This window comes from Lithobates pipiens, unplaced genomic scaffold (assembly GCF_037356315.1).
Source record: "Lithobates pipiens isolate NorthernLeopardFrog02 unplaced genomic scaffold, aLitPip1_a1.2 Scaffold_24, whole genome shotgun sequence".
Lineage (NCBI taxonomy): Eukaryota > Metazoa > Chordata > Amphibia > Anura > Ranidae > Lithobates > Lithobates pipiens.
In genome coordinates, this window is record NW_027507786.1 from 12144810 (window position 1) to 12162591 (window position 17782).

The following is a 17782-nucleotide window of genomic DNA, read 5'->3' on the forward strand; positions in this document are numbered from 1 at the left end:
ATGATACAACCAGCTATTGTATTGTGTACGATTCCATTTATAGATTACAGCTCTGTACAGATTTGCAGCAATACAATTATTTTATGCTGAACGGAATATGATTCCCCTTAGCTGTGGTAGCTTGTATCATCCTTGTATTACAATCGTTTTATACATTGTGTATCATTTGGGAACGATATACAATCCATGTGTTTTGATGAATACAGTTATTACATGCATCAGACACTACACTACATTGTACAATATTACATACACTCAGACACTATACATTGTATAATATATTACATACACTCAGATACTATACATTGTACAATATTACATACAATCAGATACTATACATCTTACAATTTTACATACAACCAGACACTATACATTGTACAATATAACATACAACCAGACACTATACATTGTACAATATTTCATACAACCAGACACTATACATTGTACAATATATTACAGACACTATACTAAATTGTACAATATTACATACACTCACACACTACACTACATTGTACATTATTATATACAATCAGACACAATACATTGTACAATATTACATACAATGAGCCACTATACTACATTGTACAATATTACATACAATCAGACACTATACATTGTACAATTTTACATACAATCAGACACTATACATTGAACAATATTACATACAATCAGACACTATACATTAAACAATATTACATACAATCAGACACTATACGTTGTACAATATTACATACAATCAGACACTATACATTGTACAATATTACATACTATCAGACACTATACATTGTACAATATTACATACAATCAGACACTATACATTAAACAATATTACATACTATCAGACACTATACATTGTACAATATTACATACTATCAGACACTATACATTAAACAATATTACATACTATCAGACACTATACATTGTACAATATTACATACTATCAGACACTATACATTGTACAATATTACATACAATCAGACACTATACATTAAACAATATTACATACTATCAGACACTATACATTGTACAATATTACATACAATCAGACACTATACATTAAACAATATTACATACTATCAGACACTATACATTGTACAATATTACATACAATCAGACACCATACTACATGTTACAATATACACTCCTACTATATTGTGAAATGTCACATACACTCAGACAATATGCTACACTGTACAATATAAGACTAATAAAGCAAATAAATCACACTGTATAGTTACATACAGCCAGACAATACACTACACTTTGCAATAAGACACACAGGCAGACAATACACCACATTGTACAGCGTTATACACACTCACTAAATATACTGCATGGAACAGTATTGTATACACTAAAACTACACTGTAAAATATTATATATACCGTCTGACAATATACTGCAATGTACATTTTATTTTACATTTTCCTGCGCTGCGTTTCATACACGCAGACAATACACCACAATGTACATTATAACAAAAGCTTAGACAATTTGCTACAATGTGCAATATTATATGACATCACACTGCACATTATTACACACACTCAGACAAGATACCACAATGTACATCATCACACACACTTCTTGTCAAGCACCTTTAGGCATTTCTGCTTTCTATATACATTTTACTACGTAAAAATAAATAAAGACATAAAAAACGTGAATAACGTAATAAAAACAAACAAAAAAAAAACCCAACAAAACACAAAAACAAAATGAAAAAAATGACAGAATACTCCAACTCTTGAGCTAAATAATATAAATACAGGAAGCCCCAGAATATAATCACACGGCTATCAGTACAGAATTTGTAGGTGAATCATTTTGGAATTATTGTGCACCGGAATGCTGTTTTGCGCTTCACAATTCTGTGTAACGAATTATGAGGCAACCCTTTCGTATGATGACAATATGAACAAGAGAAATAGATAAACATGACGTCACATTTAAATAACATTCAATTGAATAAATGAAGTAATGCATTTTTTTATTTCTGCACGGAAACGTTGTATATTGTTATAACACACACAGGTTTTATATAACAATGGATGTGTTTTAGTCTACATTGTGGGAATAGCGGAGTATTATGAATGAAGGGATTGCTGAGCCCCATCCATCTCACAGAACGCCGCAGACTGGAGTCTGATTGACAGCTGGCACCTGCAGCGTTAAATGGTCCCTTTTATTATAATCCCCCTGACCCAACCAGGGCACCCCCTCCTAACACCCACACATCCCTGCCCCATGCTGTGCCCCATGCTGTGCCCCATGTTGTGCCCCATGCTGTGCCCCATGTTGTGCTCCATGCTGTGCCCCATGTTGTGATCCATGCTGTGCCCCATGTTGAGCTCTATGCCGTGCCCCATGCTGTGCTCCATGCCGTGCCCCATGCTGTGCTCCATGTTGTGCCCCATGCTGTGCCCCATGTTGTGCCCCATGCTGTGCCCCATGTTGTGCTCCATGTTGTGCCCCATTCTGTGCCCCATGTTGTGCTCCATGCCGTGCCCCATGCCGTGCTCCATGTTGTGCCCCATGCTGTGCCCCATGTTGTGCTCCATGCTGTGCCCCATGTTGTGCCCCATGCTGTGCCCCATGTTGTGCTCCATGCTGTGCCCCATGTTGTACTCCATGCCGTGCCCCATGCCGTGCTCCATGTTGTGCCCCATGCTGTGCCCCATGTTGTGCTCCATGCTGTGCTCCATGTTGTGCCCCATGCTGTGCCCCATGTTGTGCTCCATGCTGTGCTCCATGTTGTGCCCCATGCTGTGCCCCAGGAGAACCACAACTCCCAGCAAAGCCTCGTCTATGAACAGAATCACTTCATTTACATTTTCAATCCAATACAAATAATTATATTGAATGTTTAGCCAGAAACTTGTACTGCAGATACATACATGGGGCACAGCATGGAGCACAACATGGGGCACAACATGGGGCACAGCATGGAGCACAACATGGGGCACAGCATGGAGCACAACATGGGGCACAGCATGGGGCACAATACGGGGCACACAGATTACATTGATAGGAAACATGTCATGCTGCTTTTAAATGAATGTGGCTGGCTTTTTTGCATTGAAGTCAAAGGGACACAATTTTGCATTGAATTAAATGGGATGCGATTTTGCATTGAAGTCAATAGGACTGATTTTTGTATTGAAGTCAATGGGGCATGATTTTGCATTGAGGTCAATGGGACGTGATTTTGCATTGAAGTCAATGGAGGACATTTTTGCATTGAAGTCAATGAGAATCAATTTTGCATTTAAGTCAATGAGACGCAATTTTGCATTGGAGTCAATGGGAGGAGATTTTGCATTGAAGTCAATAAGGGGCATTTTTTAAGGTAATGGGACCTGATTTTGCATTGAAGTCAGAGGGGAAAAATATTCCATTAAAGTCAATGGGATGCAATTTTGCATTGAAGTCAATAGGGGGCATTTTGTCATTGAAGTCAATGGGATTTATTTTTGCTTTGAAATCAATAGGGGGCTTTTTTTTCGCATTGAAGTCAATAGGGGCATTTTTGCATTGAAGTCAATGGGATGCAATTTTGCATTGAAGTCAATGGGACGCAGCATGCCATTATCGGCACCTTTTTTCTACTATCAGCAAAACACAGATAAGATAACCCTATTTTCGGCTGATAATTTTTTATCGGTGCAGCCCTAATTAAAATAGTTCAATCATTTTATGTTTTACATTGATGTTTTATCCCTGATGAAGGGGATAATGTGCAGTTCCTGAAATGTGATGGATGTTGCATCTTCTTTAATTTAATTTTGGTCTCCGACCAAATGGGTGAGACAAAGGGGCTTCCTGTACACCTCCTGCTCCATAACCCCTGGAGTTGGAGACAGGGTATTGCAGGGTAAGGACTGGCACAGGTGTAGTGGGTCCTGACACAGCAGATTATTAGAAGACAGTCTGGGAGATGCTGCTGCTGTGCTGCTTGAAATGCTTGGACCAGGTCAGGCCAAGGAACTTGCAGGTGCGAGGGAAAGAGTCTTACTCAGGATGACCAGGGTCAGTAACAGCCAGGCCACAGAGGTACCAATTCAGAAGCAGGAGCAAAGCCAAAGTCCAGGCCAAGGTCAGTGACAGACAGAGATACCAAGGCAGCAGGCAGAAGGCATAGTCAGAGCACAAGCCAAGGCCAGCAGCAGGAGGATCTGGAAGCAACAGACAGGAGTCAAGCTGGGTCAATGGGTTACAGAAGCTCACCTCAGTTAATTTGTGCTTTACATATCGCTCTTGGAGCCAAAGCTAGTGATAGGCGTGCACACTCATTCACACTAATGCACCTTAGCATGTGCACACACCCTAGTATGTGCACCAATCTGGACCTTTGATGCACGTTAGCAAGTGCATGTTAGGAATCAACAGCAAGAATGGCTAGATCTCTGTGGCTACACTTAGAAACTGAGACCAGACTATATATAGCAAAGTCAATTTATTAATAGTAAAATGGAAAACTTCCACACACCAGCAAATGGGAAACAAGCAAATGTGAGGATACAAGTCAACTACAATCATATAACTAAAAACTCTAAATAAGTAACAGAAAGCCTAATTATAATGCAATATATACAAGATGAGGGCCACAGGTCGAAGCATACTGGAGGTGCAAGGAAGGGAGGGACCAGGACTGGGGTAGGAAACAAGAGGAGCAGATATAAGGCTGCAGGGTGCAGGGTCCAGAATGCAGAAGCAGGATGAATGGCAGCAGCATCTTACTTAGCACAAGGTATATCAGTGGAAAATGGACTTAAGTACCCTCCCAGCAGCCAGCACCAGGTGGAGAATGATTACTGAGATCTGAAGGCTGCTGGGAGACACCCGCTGGTAGACACTGGAATTACAACTTTTTTACTCTGGGAATCACAGTGCCCCCAGCAGGTGACCCAGGTCCTGACAGTGCATCGACAAGCATGGAGGTACTCATATGGAGCGCACCATGAGCTATAATAATCACATCTGCATATCTCCAGTAACATCAGTCTAATCAACCTTCCTGGCCATGGGACTGTGGTTTGAACATGAACTCACACTATTGCACAAAATGTCCAATAAGTACATCTGTCTTTAGCATTGCCCTCACTTGAATTCTTGAATTTAATATCGGTCTGCTAATGCTTTGTTTGTCTTTTCAGGTGCTTTCCTAATTCCCTACCTGACCATGTTGGCACTGGCGGGGGTCCCCATCTTCTTATTGGAGGTGTCTCTGGGGCAGTTTGCCAGTCAGGGGCCTATCTCTGTGTGGAAAGCAATCCCGGCCTTTCAAGGTAACTCTCTCTGCTCAATGTTCAGTATAGATATAGTTATATAGGATTCTTTGTGCTCTCATCAGTCCGGTTGAAGACTGCTGCAATGTTTTAGCAAGCTCAGAAATCCAGCGCTCTTGAAAGTTCCACAATCAGATTTTTAATCCTTCATAGCAAAGACAGGGTAAAAATCAGTCAGAGGTTGACGCGTTTCACCCAATGCTGGCCTTAGGGACGAAACGCGTTAGTTTGTAAATTTTGGGAGTGAAGCCTTTTGTGCTTCTATTGTGTTGCAATCAGGAGAAAGCATTGCTGTGTGCAGGTGATGCTTATCTTATTTCTAAATACATGGAGAGCTGACCATGGGATTTGAACTGTGCTGTAATGCATTACCTTCACCAAACAACATTGCTTGATTTACATGATTGGTTGTATTTATGGGAATGCTTTTCTGTTTTCTGACTTTCTTCTTCTTGATTTCTGACTTCATGTGCTTATCATAAAAACAAACGTCTGATCCTATAACGAATATTCAGTGTGTGTCTGTGTCATAGACCGAACGTGACAAACTATCTAAGAGGAACCATTATTTGGTCCCTCCCTTACCCTCAGTGAGTGGTGACACTAAGCGATATTGGACTTCCAATGTCTCCTCCATCTGCCTGTATTTAACTGCATTCAATTGACGTTGTAGACGAGCCTCCTTTCCCAGTTGACGTCTATTACAGGGAAACGCGTTGGGTGGAGCCAATTCTGTGACGTCCCTCTGCATGGGCAGGCTGGTGCTGACCACTGCTGTGTTTGATAGTGTGGTTGGTTCGCTTGTTTTAAAGTGTGTGTTATTATAGTACCATTTCAAAATAGTGCTGTTTTTGTTAAGCCAAAGGTGTTTTAAAGAGTCATTGTAATCATTTGATGAAGATTTTTCTTTTGTTTGTTCACTTTGCAAGTGTAAAATTTATCAAAAGAAACCAGTAAAATCTAAATATTTAAAAGCATTTGTACTTGACATTATTTTTTCTCAGCTTGCTAAAACTTCTGCACAGTATTGTACATAGCAAAATGTTGAAAGTAAGATCCTACTTTTATTAATTAGAACACTTTGGATATTTTGAATAAACGTATTATTAATACAAACAAGATCAATGTGTATAAATAACAACCAGAAACAAAATAACGAGATTATCGAATTTAAACAAAACAAATTTCTTCGTCTATCACTTATGACCTTTTTTTCTAGTTACAAAGGACTATTTTTATGTATTATACATCAACTTATATATTGATTTGATGGGTTTTGGTATTTCACTTTGGTTCTGAATTATTATTAGAGGAGCGCACTTGTTTTACCTATTTTATTTCTCGATGAGCCTTGTGTTCGGTAGGTCCGAATGTTTGAAGGAAATTTTTTATCTTAAATGATCACATTTTTGTTAATAGAGAAGTGGTGGGATAATGTTATTATATGCATGCAGTGTATTGTATCCATGTCCTGGAGTTGAATTCTAGAGTACATGTATTTTCTCTCACAGGGCTTTTTTTCTCATAGAATAGGTGCAGGGACTCCCCCTTTCTGAGTTACCACTTTTCTCCGCCCCTACCCACCTCCGAGCAACAGTCCTTGGTTCCACCCCTTACCCACCTCCAAGCACCAGCCCTTGGTTCCACCCCCTACCCACCTCTGAACACCAGTCCTTGGATCCACCCCCCCTACCCACCTCTGAGCACCGGTCTTTGGTTCCACCCCCTACCCACCTCTGAACACCAGTCCTTGGTTCCACCCCCCTACCCACCTCTGAGCACCGGTCTTTGGTTCCACCCCCTACCCACCTCTGAACACCAGTCCTTGGATCCACCCCCCCTACCCACCTCTGAGCACCGGTCTTTGGTTCCACCCCCTACCCACCTCTGAACACCAGTCCTTGGTTCCACCCCCCTACCCACCTCTGAGCACCGGTCTTTGGTTCCACCCCCTACCCACCTTCAAGCACCAGTCCTTAATTCCACCACCTAACTACCTCTGAGAACCAGTCCTTGGTTCCACCCCCTACACACTTCCAAGCACCAGTCCTTAGTTGCACCCTCTACCCACCTCCGAGCACCAGTCCTTGGTTCCATCCCCTTTCCCACCCCCGAGCACCAGTCTTTGGTTCCACCCCCTACCCACCTCCAAGCACCAGTCCTTGGTTCCACCCCCTACCCACCTCCAAGAACCAGTCCTTCATTCCACCCCTACCCACCTCTGAGCACCAGTCCTTGGTTCCACCTGCTACCCACCTCTGAGCACCAGTCCTTGGTTCCACCCCCTACCCACCTCCAAGCACCATTCCTTGGTTTCACCCCTACCCATTTCCGAGCACCAGTCCTTTGTTCCATCCCCTACCCACCTCCGAGCACCAGTCCTTGGTTCCACCCCCTACCCACGTCCAAGCACCAGTCCTTGGTTCCACCCCCTACCCACCTCCGAGCACCAGTCCTTGGTTCCACCCCCTACCCACCTCCAAGCACCAGTCTTTGGTTTCACCCCTACCCACCTCTGAGCACCAGTCCTTGGTTCCACCCCCTACCCACCTCCAAGCACCAGTCCTTAGTTCCACCTCCTACCCACCTCCGAGCACCAGTCCTTGACTCCACCCCCTACTCACCTCCAAGCACCAGTCCTTGATTCCACCCCTACCCACCTCCAAGCACCAGTCTTTGATTTCACCCCTACCCACCTCCGAACATCAGTCCTTGGTTCCACCCCCTACCCACCTCAAAGCACCAGTCCTTCGGTCCACTCCTACCCACCTCCGAGCACCAGTCCTTGGCTCCACACGCTACCCACCTCTGAGCACCAGTCCTTGGTTCCATCCCCTACCCACCTCCGAGCACCGGTCCTTGGTTTCACCCCTACCCACCTCCGAGCACCAGTCCTTGGTTCCAACCCCTACCCACCTCCGAGCACCGGTCCTTGGTTTCACCCCTACCCACCTCCGAGCACCGGTCTTTGGTTCCACCCCCTACCCACCTTCAAGCACCAGTCCTTAATTCCACCACCTAACTACCTCTGAGAACCAGTCCTTGGTTCCACCCCCTACCACTTTTCTCCGCCCCTACCCACCTCCGAGCAACAGTCCTTGGTTCCACCCCTTACCCACCTCCAAGCACCAGCCCTTGGTTCCACCCCCTACCCACCTCTGAACACCAGTCCTTGGATCCACCCCCCCTACCCACCTCTGAGCACCGGTCTTTGGTTCCACCCCCTACCCACCTCTGAACACCAGTCCTTGGTTCCACCCCCCTACCCACCTCTGAGCACCGGTCTTTGGTTCCACCCCCTACCCACCTCTGAACACCAGTCCTTGGATCCACCCCCCCTACCCACCTCTGAGCACCGGTCTTTGGTTCCACCCCCTACCCACCTCTGAACACCAGTCCTTGGTTCCACCCCCCTACCCACCTCTGAGCACCGGTCTTTGGTTCCACCCCCTACCCACCTTCAAGCACCAGTCCTTAATTCCACCACCTAACTACCTCTGAGAACCAGTCCTTGGTTCCACCCCCTACACACTTCCAAGCACCAGTCCTTAGTTGCACCCTCTACCCACCTCCGAGCACCAGTCCTTGGTTCCATCCCCTTTCCCACCCCCGAGCACCAGTCTTTGGTTCCACCCCCTACCCACCTCCAAGCACCAGTCCTTGGTTCCACCCCCTACCCACCTCCAAGAACCAGTCCTTCATTCCACCCCTACCCACCTCTGAGCACCAGTCCTTGGTTCCACCTGCTACCCACCTCTGAGCACCAGTCCTTGGTTCCACCCCCTACCCACCTCCAAGCACCATTCCTTGGTTTCACCCCTACCCATTTCCGAGCACCAGTCCTTTGTTCCATCCCCTACCCACCTCCGAGCACCAGTCCATGGTTCCACCCCCTACCAAATTAGGGGAGGGGTTAATTGTTCACAGGTGTATAAAGGTAGTTATACAAACTCCCCCTTGAGCTTGCTCCCTGATTGTGGCTTGCATGTGGATTTTCTGAACACAAGTGGAATTTTTTGAACTAAAGTGGAGAGTTAATAACCAGGAGTTGAAAACAGGAGTTAAGACAGGAGTCTCTAACCTCTATCCTACCTCCATCCTCCCCTCCATTTTAAAGATCCCACCGCAAGGGGCAACCAGACAGTTTTCCAGAAATGTCAGGCTGACAGCAAGCCAGATTCACCGGAACCAGAGTGTTTAAAGGGGACAACCGCAGCCAGGTAAGCTCGCACCTCCACTCCCCCCCCCCCCCCAAGTGATTGTTCGGGGGTCAGGAAGGAATTTTTGCCCACTGGTGCATTTGGCTGCTACTGTCAGGGGGTTTTTCGCCTTCCTCTGGAACAACCATAGGTAAGCATATCCCTACCTCCGGCCTCCTTTCCATTTTTACGCTATCCTAGGACGACTATTCCAGATCACAGCCAGACTTCTTTTCTAAGCGGAGACCTCCACCTTAAGTAAATGCAACTGGAACAGCCAGCAACAGAATACAACAACTCCTTCCGCATCCATATAGGCATCCCCTGATCAACTTGCGCGCTAATAGCCTCAAGCACGGCGGCAAGTCTGATACCTAGCCCCACCTCAGGATCAATACCCTGATCAGGATCATCATCTTAGGCCCATAGTACCATCAACAGCATCCACAAACCATGTGCTACTTCAAATACTCAGCTGAAGTTCTGCACAGACTAAGGAACATCAACACCACTTTGCCATCTTCCATACAAAAAATACTTCAAAGAGAACAACTATTAAAAACCGGACGACAAGCAGCTCCCAACCACAGGAAGACATCTACTCGACCACTACAATTAGATTGCGCCTTGATTAACGCCAGGTCTGCAGTCAAACATAGACTGGAAGTACACGACTTCATCATCGAGAACAATGTAGACTGCCTCTTCATCACCGAAAGCTGGTTAACCTCTGACTGCAACACCATCCTCACCGAATTGGTGCCGGAAAACTACAGGATCCTAACCGAACACCGGATAGGGAAAAAAGGAGGAGGCCTAGCAGTGATCTTTAAAGGTCACCTGGATCTCACTAAACCATCATCTCAGAACCCAGTGTCTTTTATGGAAACCCTGACGCTACATTTTCAAACAACACCCCATGACACCACTCATATTCTACTGTGCTACAGACCACCGGGACCAAAGTCCAATCTTCTTTCACCCCTCACGGAATCCTTTGCAATGCACACCCTAAAATTCAAAAATTTCCTGGCACTCGGAGATTTCAACCTTTGGGCAAACGAGCCTAAAGACCCCATCGCAACTGCCTGCATCAATCAACTAGAAGAACTGGGTCTACAGCAACTGATAAAGACTCCCACGCATGGGTCAGGGCACACCCTGGACCTCATTTTCAAACAGAACATCGACGTCAACATACTCGACAACATAACTCTGCCATGGACGGATCACCACGCCATCAAATTCAAAATCACTACCAACATGACCAACGCAAAACGGAAACCTGTAACAACGCACTGGACCAGATCGCATAAAAAACTGTACTCCGAAGCCTTCAAAACCACTCTGTCCAAAAAAATATCTACAATAACCTTAAACCACTCTACGGAGGAAACACTCAACTCCCTGAACAAGGCATTACTGCAATCAGCAGACTCGGTAGCACCAAAACGCAGGGCTCTCATCAGGAAGAAAAATGCTGGATGGTTTAATAGCTCCCTCTCCGTACTAAAGCAAGAACGCAGAAGAGCGGAAAGAACATGGAGAAGAAATCCCACCGAGGAAAACCTATTTAACTACAAAGGTCTGACAGAGAATTATCGGAAAGCAATCTTCAAAGCCAAAAAGGACCACTTCTCATATACAATCTCAACGGCCGCAAACCAACCACAGGAACTGTTTAAACTGGTTAATCAATCAATGAATCCGGTGTGCCTAGAACCCCCAGAAAGCGAATCCCAGGATTACTGTGACAAACTGTCGGATTTTTTCATCGATAAAGTCAAAACCATCAGGGAAACAATTTGTCAGAAGAAAACATCCAACCTCAGCCAGCAAATACATAAAGAGGATGTCCGCACCAACATACCGCAACCGCCAAAATTTTCACTATCCCCAATTACCGTAGACACCGCAAAAAACATCATTAATAAACTGCGTGACAGTACCTCACCTATTGACATCATCCCCACAAAACTACTGAAAGAATGCTCTGACATCGTGGCTCCAACCATAACCCACCTCATAAACCGATCATTCCACGAAGGGATTGTTCCCAGCATCCTCAAACAAGGCATCGTCAAACCTCTACTCAAGAAACCAAACCTGGACCCTCAGGATCCAAACAACCGTAGGCCGATTACAAGCCTCAACACCATTTCTAAGATCATGGAGAAAGCTGTAGTACATCAGCTACAACTTCACCTGGATACTCACAAACTCCTGGACCCGCTGCAATCAGGCTTCCGCCCGGGTCATGGAACAGAAACGGCTCTCCTCAAGATTTGGGATGACGCCCTCGAAGCAGCAGATGACGGAGAGCCGTGTCTCCTCGTACTGCTAGACCTAAGTGCAGCGTTTGATACAGTAGATCACAATACTCTACTCGTCCGCCTCACAGAAGTAGCCGGAGTCCAAGACATAGATCTCCAATGGTTCGCGTCCTTCCTAGGAAATCGGTCACAGACAGTGAAACTAGGAAAATTCCTCTCCAAAACTCGGGCAGTCACCTGCGGAGTCCCTCAAGGCTCTCCGTTGTCACCTGTTCTCTTCAACATTTACATTCGCCCACTCCTTCAAATCATCAGATGCTCAGATCTCTGCTTCCACTCTTACGCTGACGACACGCAACTTTATTTCCGGATCAATGGAAAAAAAGATCACCAACAACAACTTGAAAACTGCCTCAAATCAATAGAGGACTGGATGACCACCAACTCCCTCCAGCTGAACCAATCAAAGACAGAGCTTCTTATCTTACACCCAAATCATAAGCCCGCAACCAAAACCTCCTGGTCTCCACCAACCGTCTTTGGGCAGACTATCTCCCCAAAGACCAAAGCGAAGAGTCTCGGGGTTATTTTAGACGCACAAATGTCAATGGATGCGCAAATAGGATCTGTAGTCAGTCGATCTCACCATCTGCTGCGAATGCTTCGCAGACTCATCCCTTTTATCCCAAAGAATGACAAAGCAGTGGTAGTTGGAACAATCATTAATTCACGACTGGACTACGCAAACTCGCTTTACATAGGATTACCACAATATCAACTTGCGCGATTACAACTGATCCAAAACACGGCGGCAAAGCTGATAACAGGAAAAAAACCCTGGGAATCAATTTCTCCTTCACTGAAGAGCTTACATTGGCTAACCGTAAAAAATCGGATCACGTTCAAGACCCTTTGCCTCACCCACAAATGCGTGCATAGAGAAGCTCCGCAATACCTAATGGAGAAAATAAATCATTACACACCAAACCGCAGTCTTCGATCAGCCAACAAAAACCTCCTCCTCGTGCCCAAAGCCCGGTATAAATCCAAGGGTGATCGGAGATTCGCTGTCCAAGGGCCTCGGCTATGGAATGCTCTACCAATCAACATCCGCCTGGAAGAAAATCACCTGGCTTTTAGGAAAAAACTCAAGACCTTCCTCTTTTAGCAGATGATCAAAGCTCGCCACAGCGCCGAGAGGCGATTCAGTTCGCATTGTGCGCTATATAAGTATTTCATTCATTCATTCATTCACCCACGTCCAAGCACCAGTCCTTGGTTCCACCCCCTACCCACCTCCGAGCACCAGTCCTTGGTTCCACCCCCTACCCACCTCCAAGCACCAGTCTTTGGTTTCACCCCTACCCACCTCTGAGCACCAGTCCTTGGTTCCACCCCCTACCCACCTCCAAGCACCAGTCCTTAGTTCCACCTCCTACCCACCTCCGAGCACCAGTCCTTGACTCCACCCCCTACTCACCTCCAAGCACCAGTCCTTGATTCCACCCCTACCCACCTCCAAGCACCAGTCTTTGATTTCACCCCTACCCACCTCCGAACATCAGTCCTTGGTTCCACCCCCTACCCACCTCAAAGCACCAGTCCTTCGGTCCACTCCTACCCACCTCCGAGCACCAGTCCTTGGCTCCACACGCTACCCACCTCTGAGCACCAGTCCTTGGTTCCATCCCCTACCCACCTCCGAGCACCGGTCCTTGGTTTCACCCCTACCCACCTCCGAGCACCAGTCCTTGGTTCCAACCCCTACCCACCTCCGAGCACCGGTCCTTGGTTTCACCCCTACCCACCTCCGAGCACCGGTCTTTGGTTCCACCCCCTACCCACCTTCAAGCACCAGTCCTTAATTCCACCACCTAACTACCTCTGAGAACCAGTCCTTGGTTCCACCCCCTACACACTTCCAAGCACCAGTCCTTAGTTGCACCCTCTACCCACCTCCGAGCACCAGTCCTTGGTTCCATCCCCTTTCCCACCCCCGAGCACCAGTCTTTGGTTCCACCCCCTACCCACCTCCAAGCACCAGTCCTTGGTTCCACCCCCTACCCACCTCCAAGAACCAGTCCTTCATTCCACCCCTACCCACCTCCGAGCACCAGTCCTTGGTTCCACCTGCTACCCACCTCTGAGCACCAGTCCTTGGTTCCACCCCCTACCCACCTCCAAGCACCATTCCTTGGTTTCACCCCTACCCATTTCCGAGCACCAGTCCTTTGTTCCATCCCCTACCCACCTCCGAGCACCAGTCCTTGGTTCCACCCCCTACCCACGTCCAAGCACCAGTCCTTGGTTCCACCCCCTACCCACCTCTGAGCACCAGTCCTTGGTTCCACCCCCTACCCACCTCCAAGCACCAGTCCTTAGTTCCACCTCCTACCCACCTCTGAGCACCAGTCCTTGACTCCACCCCCTACTCACCTCCAAGCACCAGTCCTTGATTCCACCCCTACCCACCTCCAAGCACCAGTCTTTGGTTTCACCCCTACCCACCTCCGAACATCAGTCCTTGGTTCCACCCCCTACCCACCTCAAAGCACCAGTCCTTCGGTCCACTCCTACCCACCTCCGAGCACCAGTCCTTGGCTCCACACGCTACCCACCTCTGAGCACCAGTCCTTGGTTCAATCCCCTACCCACCTCCGAGCACCGGTCCTTGGTTTCACCCCTACCCACCTCCGAGCACCAGTCCTTGGTTCCAACCCCTACCCACCTCCGAGCACCGGTCCTTGGTTTCACCCCTACCCACCTCCGAGCACCGGTCTTTGGTTCCACCCCCTACCCACCTTCAAGCACCAGTCCTTAATTCCACCACCTAACTACCTCTGAGAACCAGTCCTTGGTTCCACCCCCTACACACTTCCAAGCACCAGTCCTTAGTTGCACCCTCTACCCACCTCCGAGCACCAGTCCTTGGTTCCATCCCCTTTCCCACCCCCGAGCACCAGTCTTTGGTTCCACCCCCTACCCACCTCCAAGCACCAGTCCTTGGTTCCACCCCCTACCCACCTCCAAGAACCAGTCCTTCATTCCACCCCTACCCACCTCCGAGCACCAGTCCTTGGTTCCACCTGCTACCCACCTCTGAGCACCAGTCCTTGGTTCCACCCCCTACCCACCTCCAAGCACCATTCCTTGGTTTCACCCCTACCCATTTCCGAGCACCAGTCCTTTGTTCCATCCCCTACCCACCTCCGAGCACCAGTCCTTGGTTCCACCCCCTACCCACGTCCAAGCACCAGTCCTTGGTTCCACCCCCTACCCACCTCTGAGCACCAGTCCTTGGTTCCACCCCCTACCCACCTCCAAGCACCTGTCCTTAGTTCCACCTCCTACCCACCTCTGAGCACCAGTCCTTGACTCCACCCCCTACTCACCTCCAAGCACCAGTCCTTGATTCCACCCCTACCCACCTCCAAGCACCAGTCTTTGGTTTCACCCCTACCCACCTCCGAACATCAGTCCTTGGTTCCACCCCCTACCCACCTCAAAGCACCAGTCCTTCGGTCCACTCCTACCCACCTCCGAGCACCAGTCCTTGGCTCCACACGCTACCCACCTCTGAGCACCAGTCCTTGGTTCAATCCCCTACCCACCTCCCAGCACCGGTCCTTGGTTTCACCCCTACCCACCTCCGAGCACCAGTCCTTGGTTCCAACCCCTACCCACCTCCGAGCACCAGTCCTTGGTTCCACCCCCTACCCCCCTCCAAGCACCAGTCTTTGGTTCCACCCCTACCCACCTCCGAGCACCAGTCCTTGGTTCCACCCCCTACCCACCTCCGAGCACCAGTCCTTGGTTCCACCCCCTACGTACCTTCGTGTACCAGTCCTTCATTCCACCCCTACCCACCTTCAAGCACCAGTCCTTGGTTCCACCCACTACCCACCTCTGAGCACCGGTCCTTGGTTACACCCCTACCCACCTCCGAGCACCAGTCCTTGGTTCCATCTCTACCCACCTCCGAGCACCAGTCCTTGGCTCCACCCCCTACCCACGTCCAAGCACCAGTCCTTGGTTCCACCCCCTACCCACCTCTGAGCACCAGTCCTTGGTTTTACCCCCTACCCACCTTCCAGTTCTGTCTTATTAGATAATACAGAACCACATTTCATTTTGTGGTGATAAGTAATTTGTATGGAATTTGGTATTGATAACAAGAAAAGCAGTACAATAGATCCACTACAGCCAGTAACAATAGAAACCCTTTCCAGCAACAATAGATTCCCCTAATGACAATGGACCACCCAAACAAAATCTACCCCCCCCCCCCCCCAGCTACAATAAATCTCCCCACAGTCAGCATCAATTCGACTCTCTGGCAGCCAGCAACAGTTTGTAGGACAGAGTACAGCAGTCTGTGGTATTTAGGGAAGAGTACAGGGGTCCATTGTATGCAGGGCAGAGTACAGGGGTCCATTGTATGCAGGGCAGAGTACAGGGGTCCATTGTATGCAGGGCATAGACTGTAGGACAGTATACAGGGGACAGGACTAATTAAAGCATTGTAAGGGGGTCAGTAGTATGCAGGGCAGTGTACAAGGATCAGTAGTATGTAGGGCAGTATACAGAGGTTGGTAATTTGTTGGGCAGAGTATATAGGTCAGTAGTTTGTAGGACAGAGTACAGCAGTCTGTGGTATTTAGGGAAGAGTACAGGGGTCCATTGTATGCAGGGCAGAGTACAGGGGTCCATTGTATGCAGGGCAGAGTACAGGGGTCCATTGTATGCAGGGCATAGACTGTAGGACAGTATACAGGGGACAGGACTAATTAAAGCATTGTAAGGGGGTCAGTAGTATGCAGGGCAGTGTACAAGGATCAGTAGTATGTAGGGCAGTATACAGAAGTTGGTAATTTGTTGGGCAGAGTATATAGGTCAGTAGTTTGTAGGGAAGAGTACAGTGGGCAGTAGTATGTTGGGCAGTGTACAAGGGTTAGTACTATGCATGAAATTGTACATGGGTCAGCAGTTTGTAGCCAGTGTACAGGGGTCAGAAATATGTAGGGCAAAGAATAGGTATAAGTAGACTGTATGACAGAGTAAAGAGGTCACTAGTATGTAGGGCAGTGTTCAGAGGTCAGTATTTTATAGGACAGAGTAAAAAGGTCAGCAGTATGTAAGTAGAGTAGTTAGCAGAGTAGAAGGATCAGTAGTATGTTAGTAGTACATATTATAGGTTAGTAGTATGTAGGGCAGTGTACAGAGGTCCGTGGTATGCAGGGCAGAGTACAGGGGTCTGCAGTATGCAGGGCAGAGTACAGAGGTCCATGGTATGCAGAGCAGAGTACAGAGGTCCATGGTATGTAGGACAAAGTACAGAGGTCTGTGGTATGTAGAGCAGAGTACAGAGGTTCATGGTATGCAGTGCAGAGTACAGGGGTCCGTGGTATGCAGGGCAGAGTACAGATGTCCGTGGTATGTGGGGCAGAACACAGGGGTCCGTTGTATGTAGGACAGAGTACAGAGATCTTTCGTATGCAGGGCAGAGTAGAGAGGTCCGTTGTATGCAGGGCAGAGTACAGGGATCCGTGGCATGTAGGACAGAGAGGTCCGTGGTATGCTGTGCAGAGTACAAGGGTCCGTGGTATGCAGGGCAGAGTGCAGACGTCTGTGGTATGCAGGGCAGAGTACAAGGGTCCGTGGTATGTAGGGAAGAGTACAGAGGTCTGTTGTATGCAGGGCAGAGTATTGGGGTCTGTGGTATGTAGGGCAGAGTACAGGGGTCCATAGTATGCAGGGCAGAGTATAGGGGTCTGTGGTAAGCAGGGCAGAGTACAGGCGTCCATGGCATGTAGGACAGAGAACAGAGGTCTGTGGTATGCAGTGTAGAGTACAGAGGTCCATGGTATGGTGGGTACAGTACAGGGGTCAGTGGTATCATGCGGGGCAGAGTACAGGGGTCCGTGGTATGCGAGGCAGAGTACAGGGATCCGTGGTCTGCGGGACAGAGTACAGAGGTCTGTTGTATGTAGGACAGATTACAGGGGTCCGTGGTATGTGGGGC

General features: G+C 47.9%; 1 protein-coding gene across 1 annotated transcript in view; it reads left to right on the forward strand.

Moving 5' to 3' along the window:
- The window catches only part of SLC6A5 (solute carrier family 6 member 5), a 127869-nt gene that overhangs the window by 4779 nt on the left and 105308 nt on the right, over positions 1-17782 (forward strand). The window contains exon 3 of the mRNA XM_077453610.1: positions 5157-5288. Within this exon, the coding sequence (XP_077309736.1) occupies positions 5157-5288 (132 nt within the window). The remainder of the gene's footprint in view (positions 1-5156; positions 5289-17782) is intronic.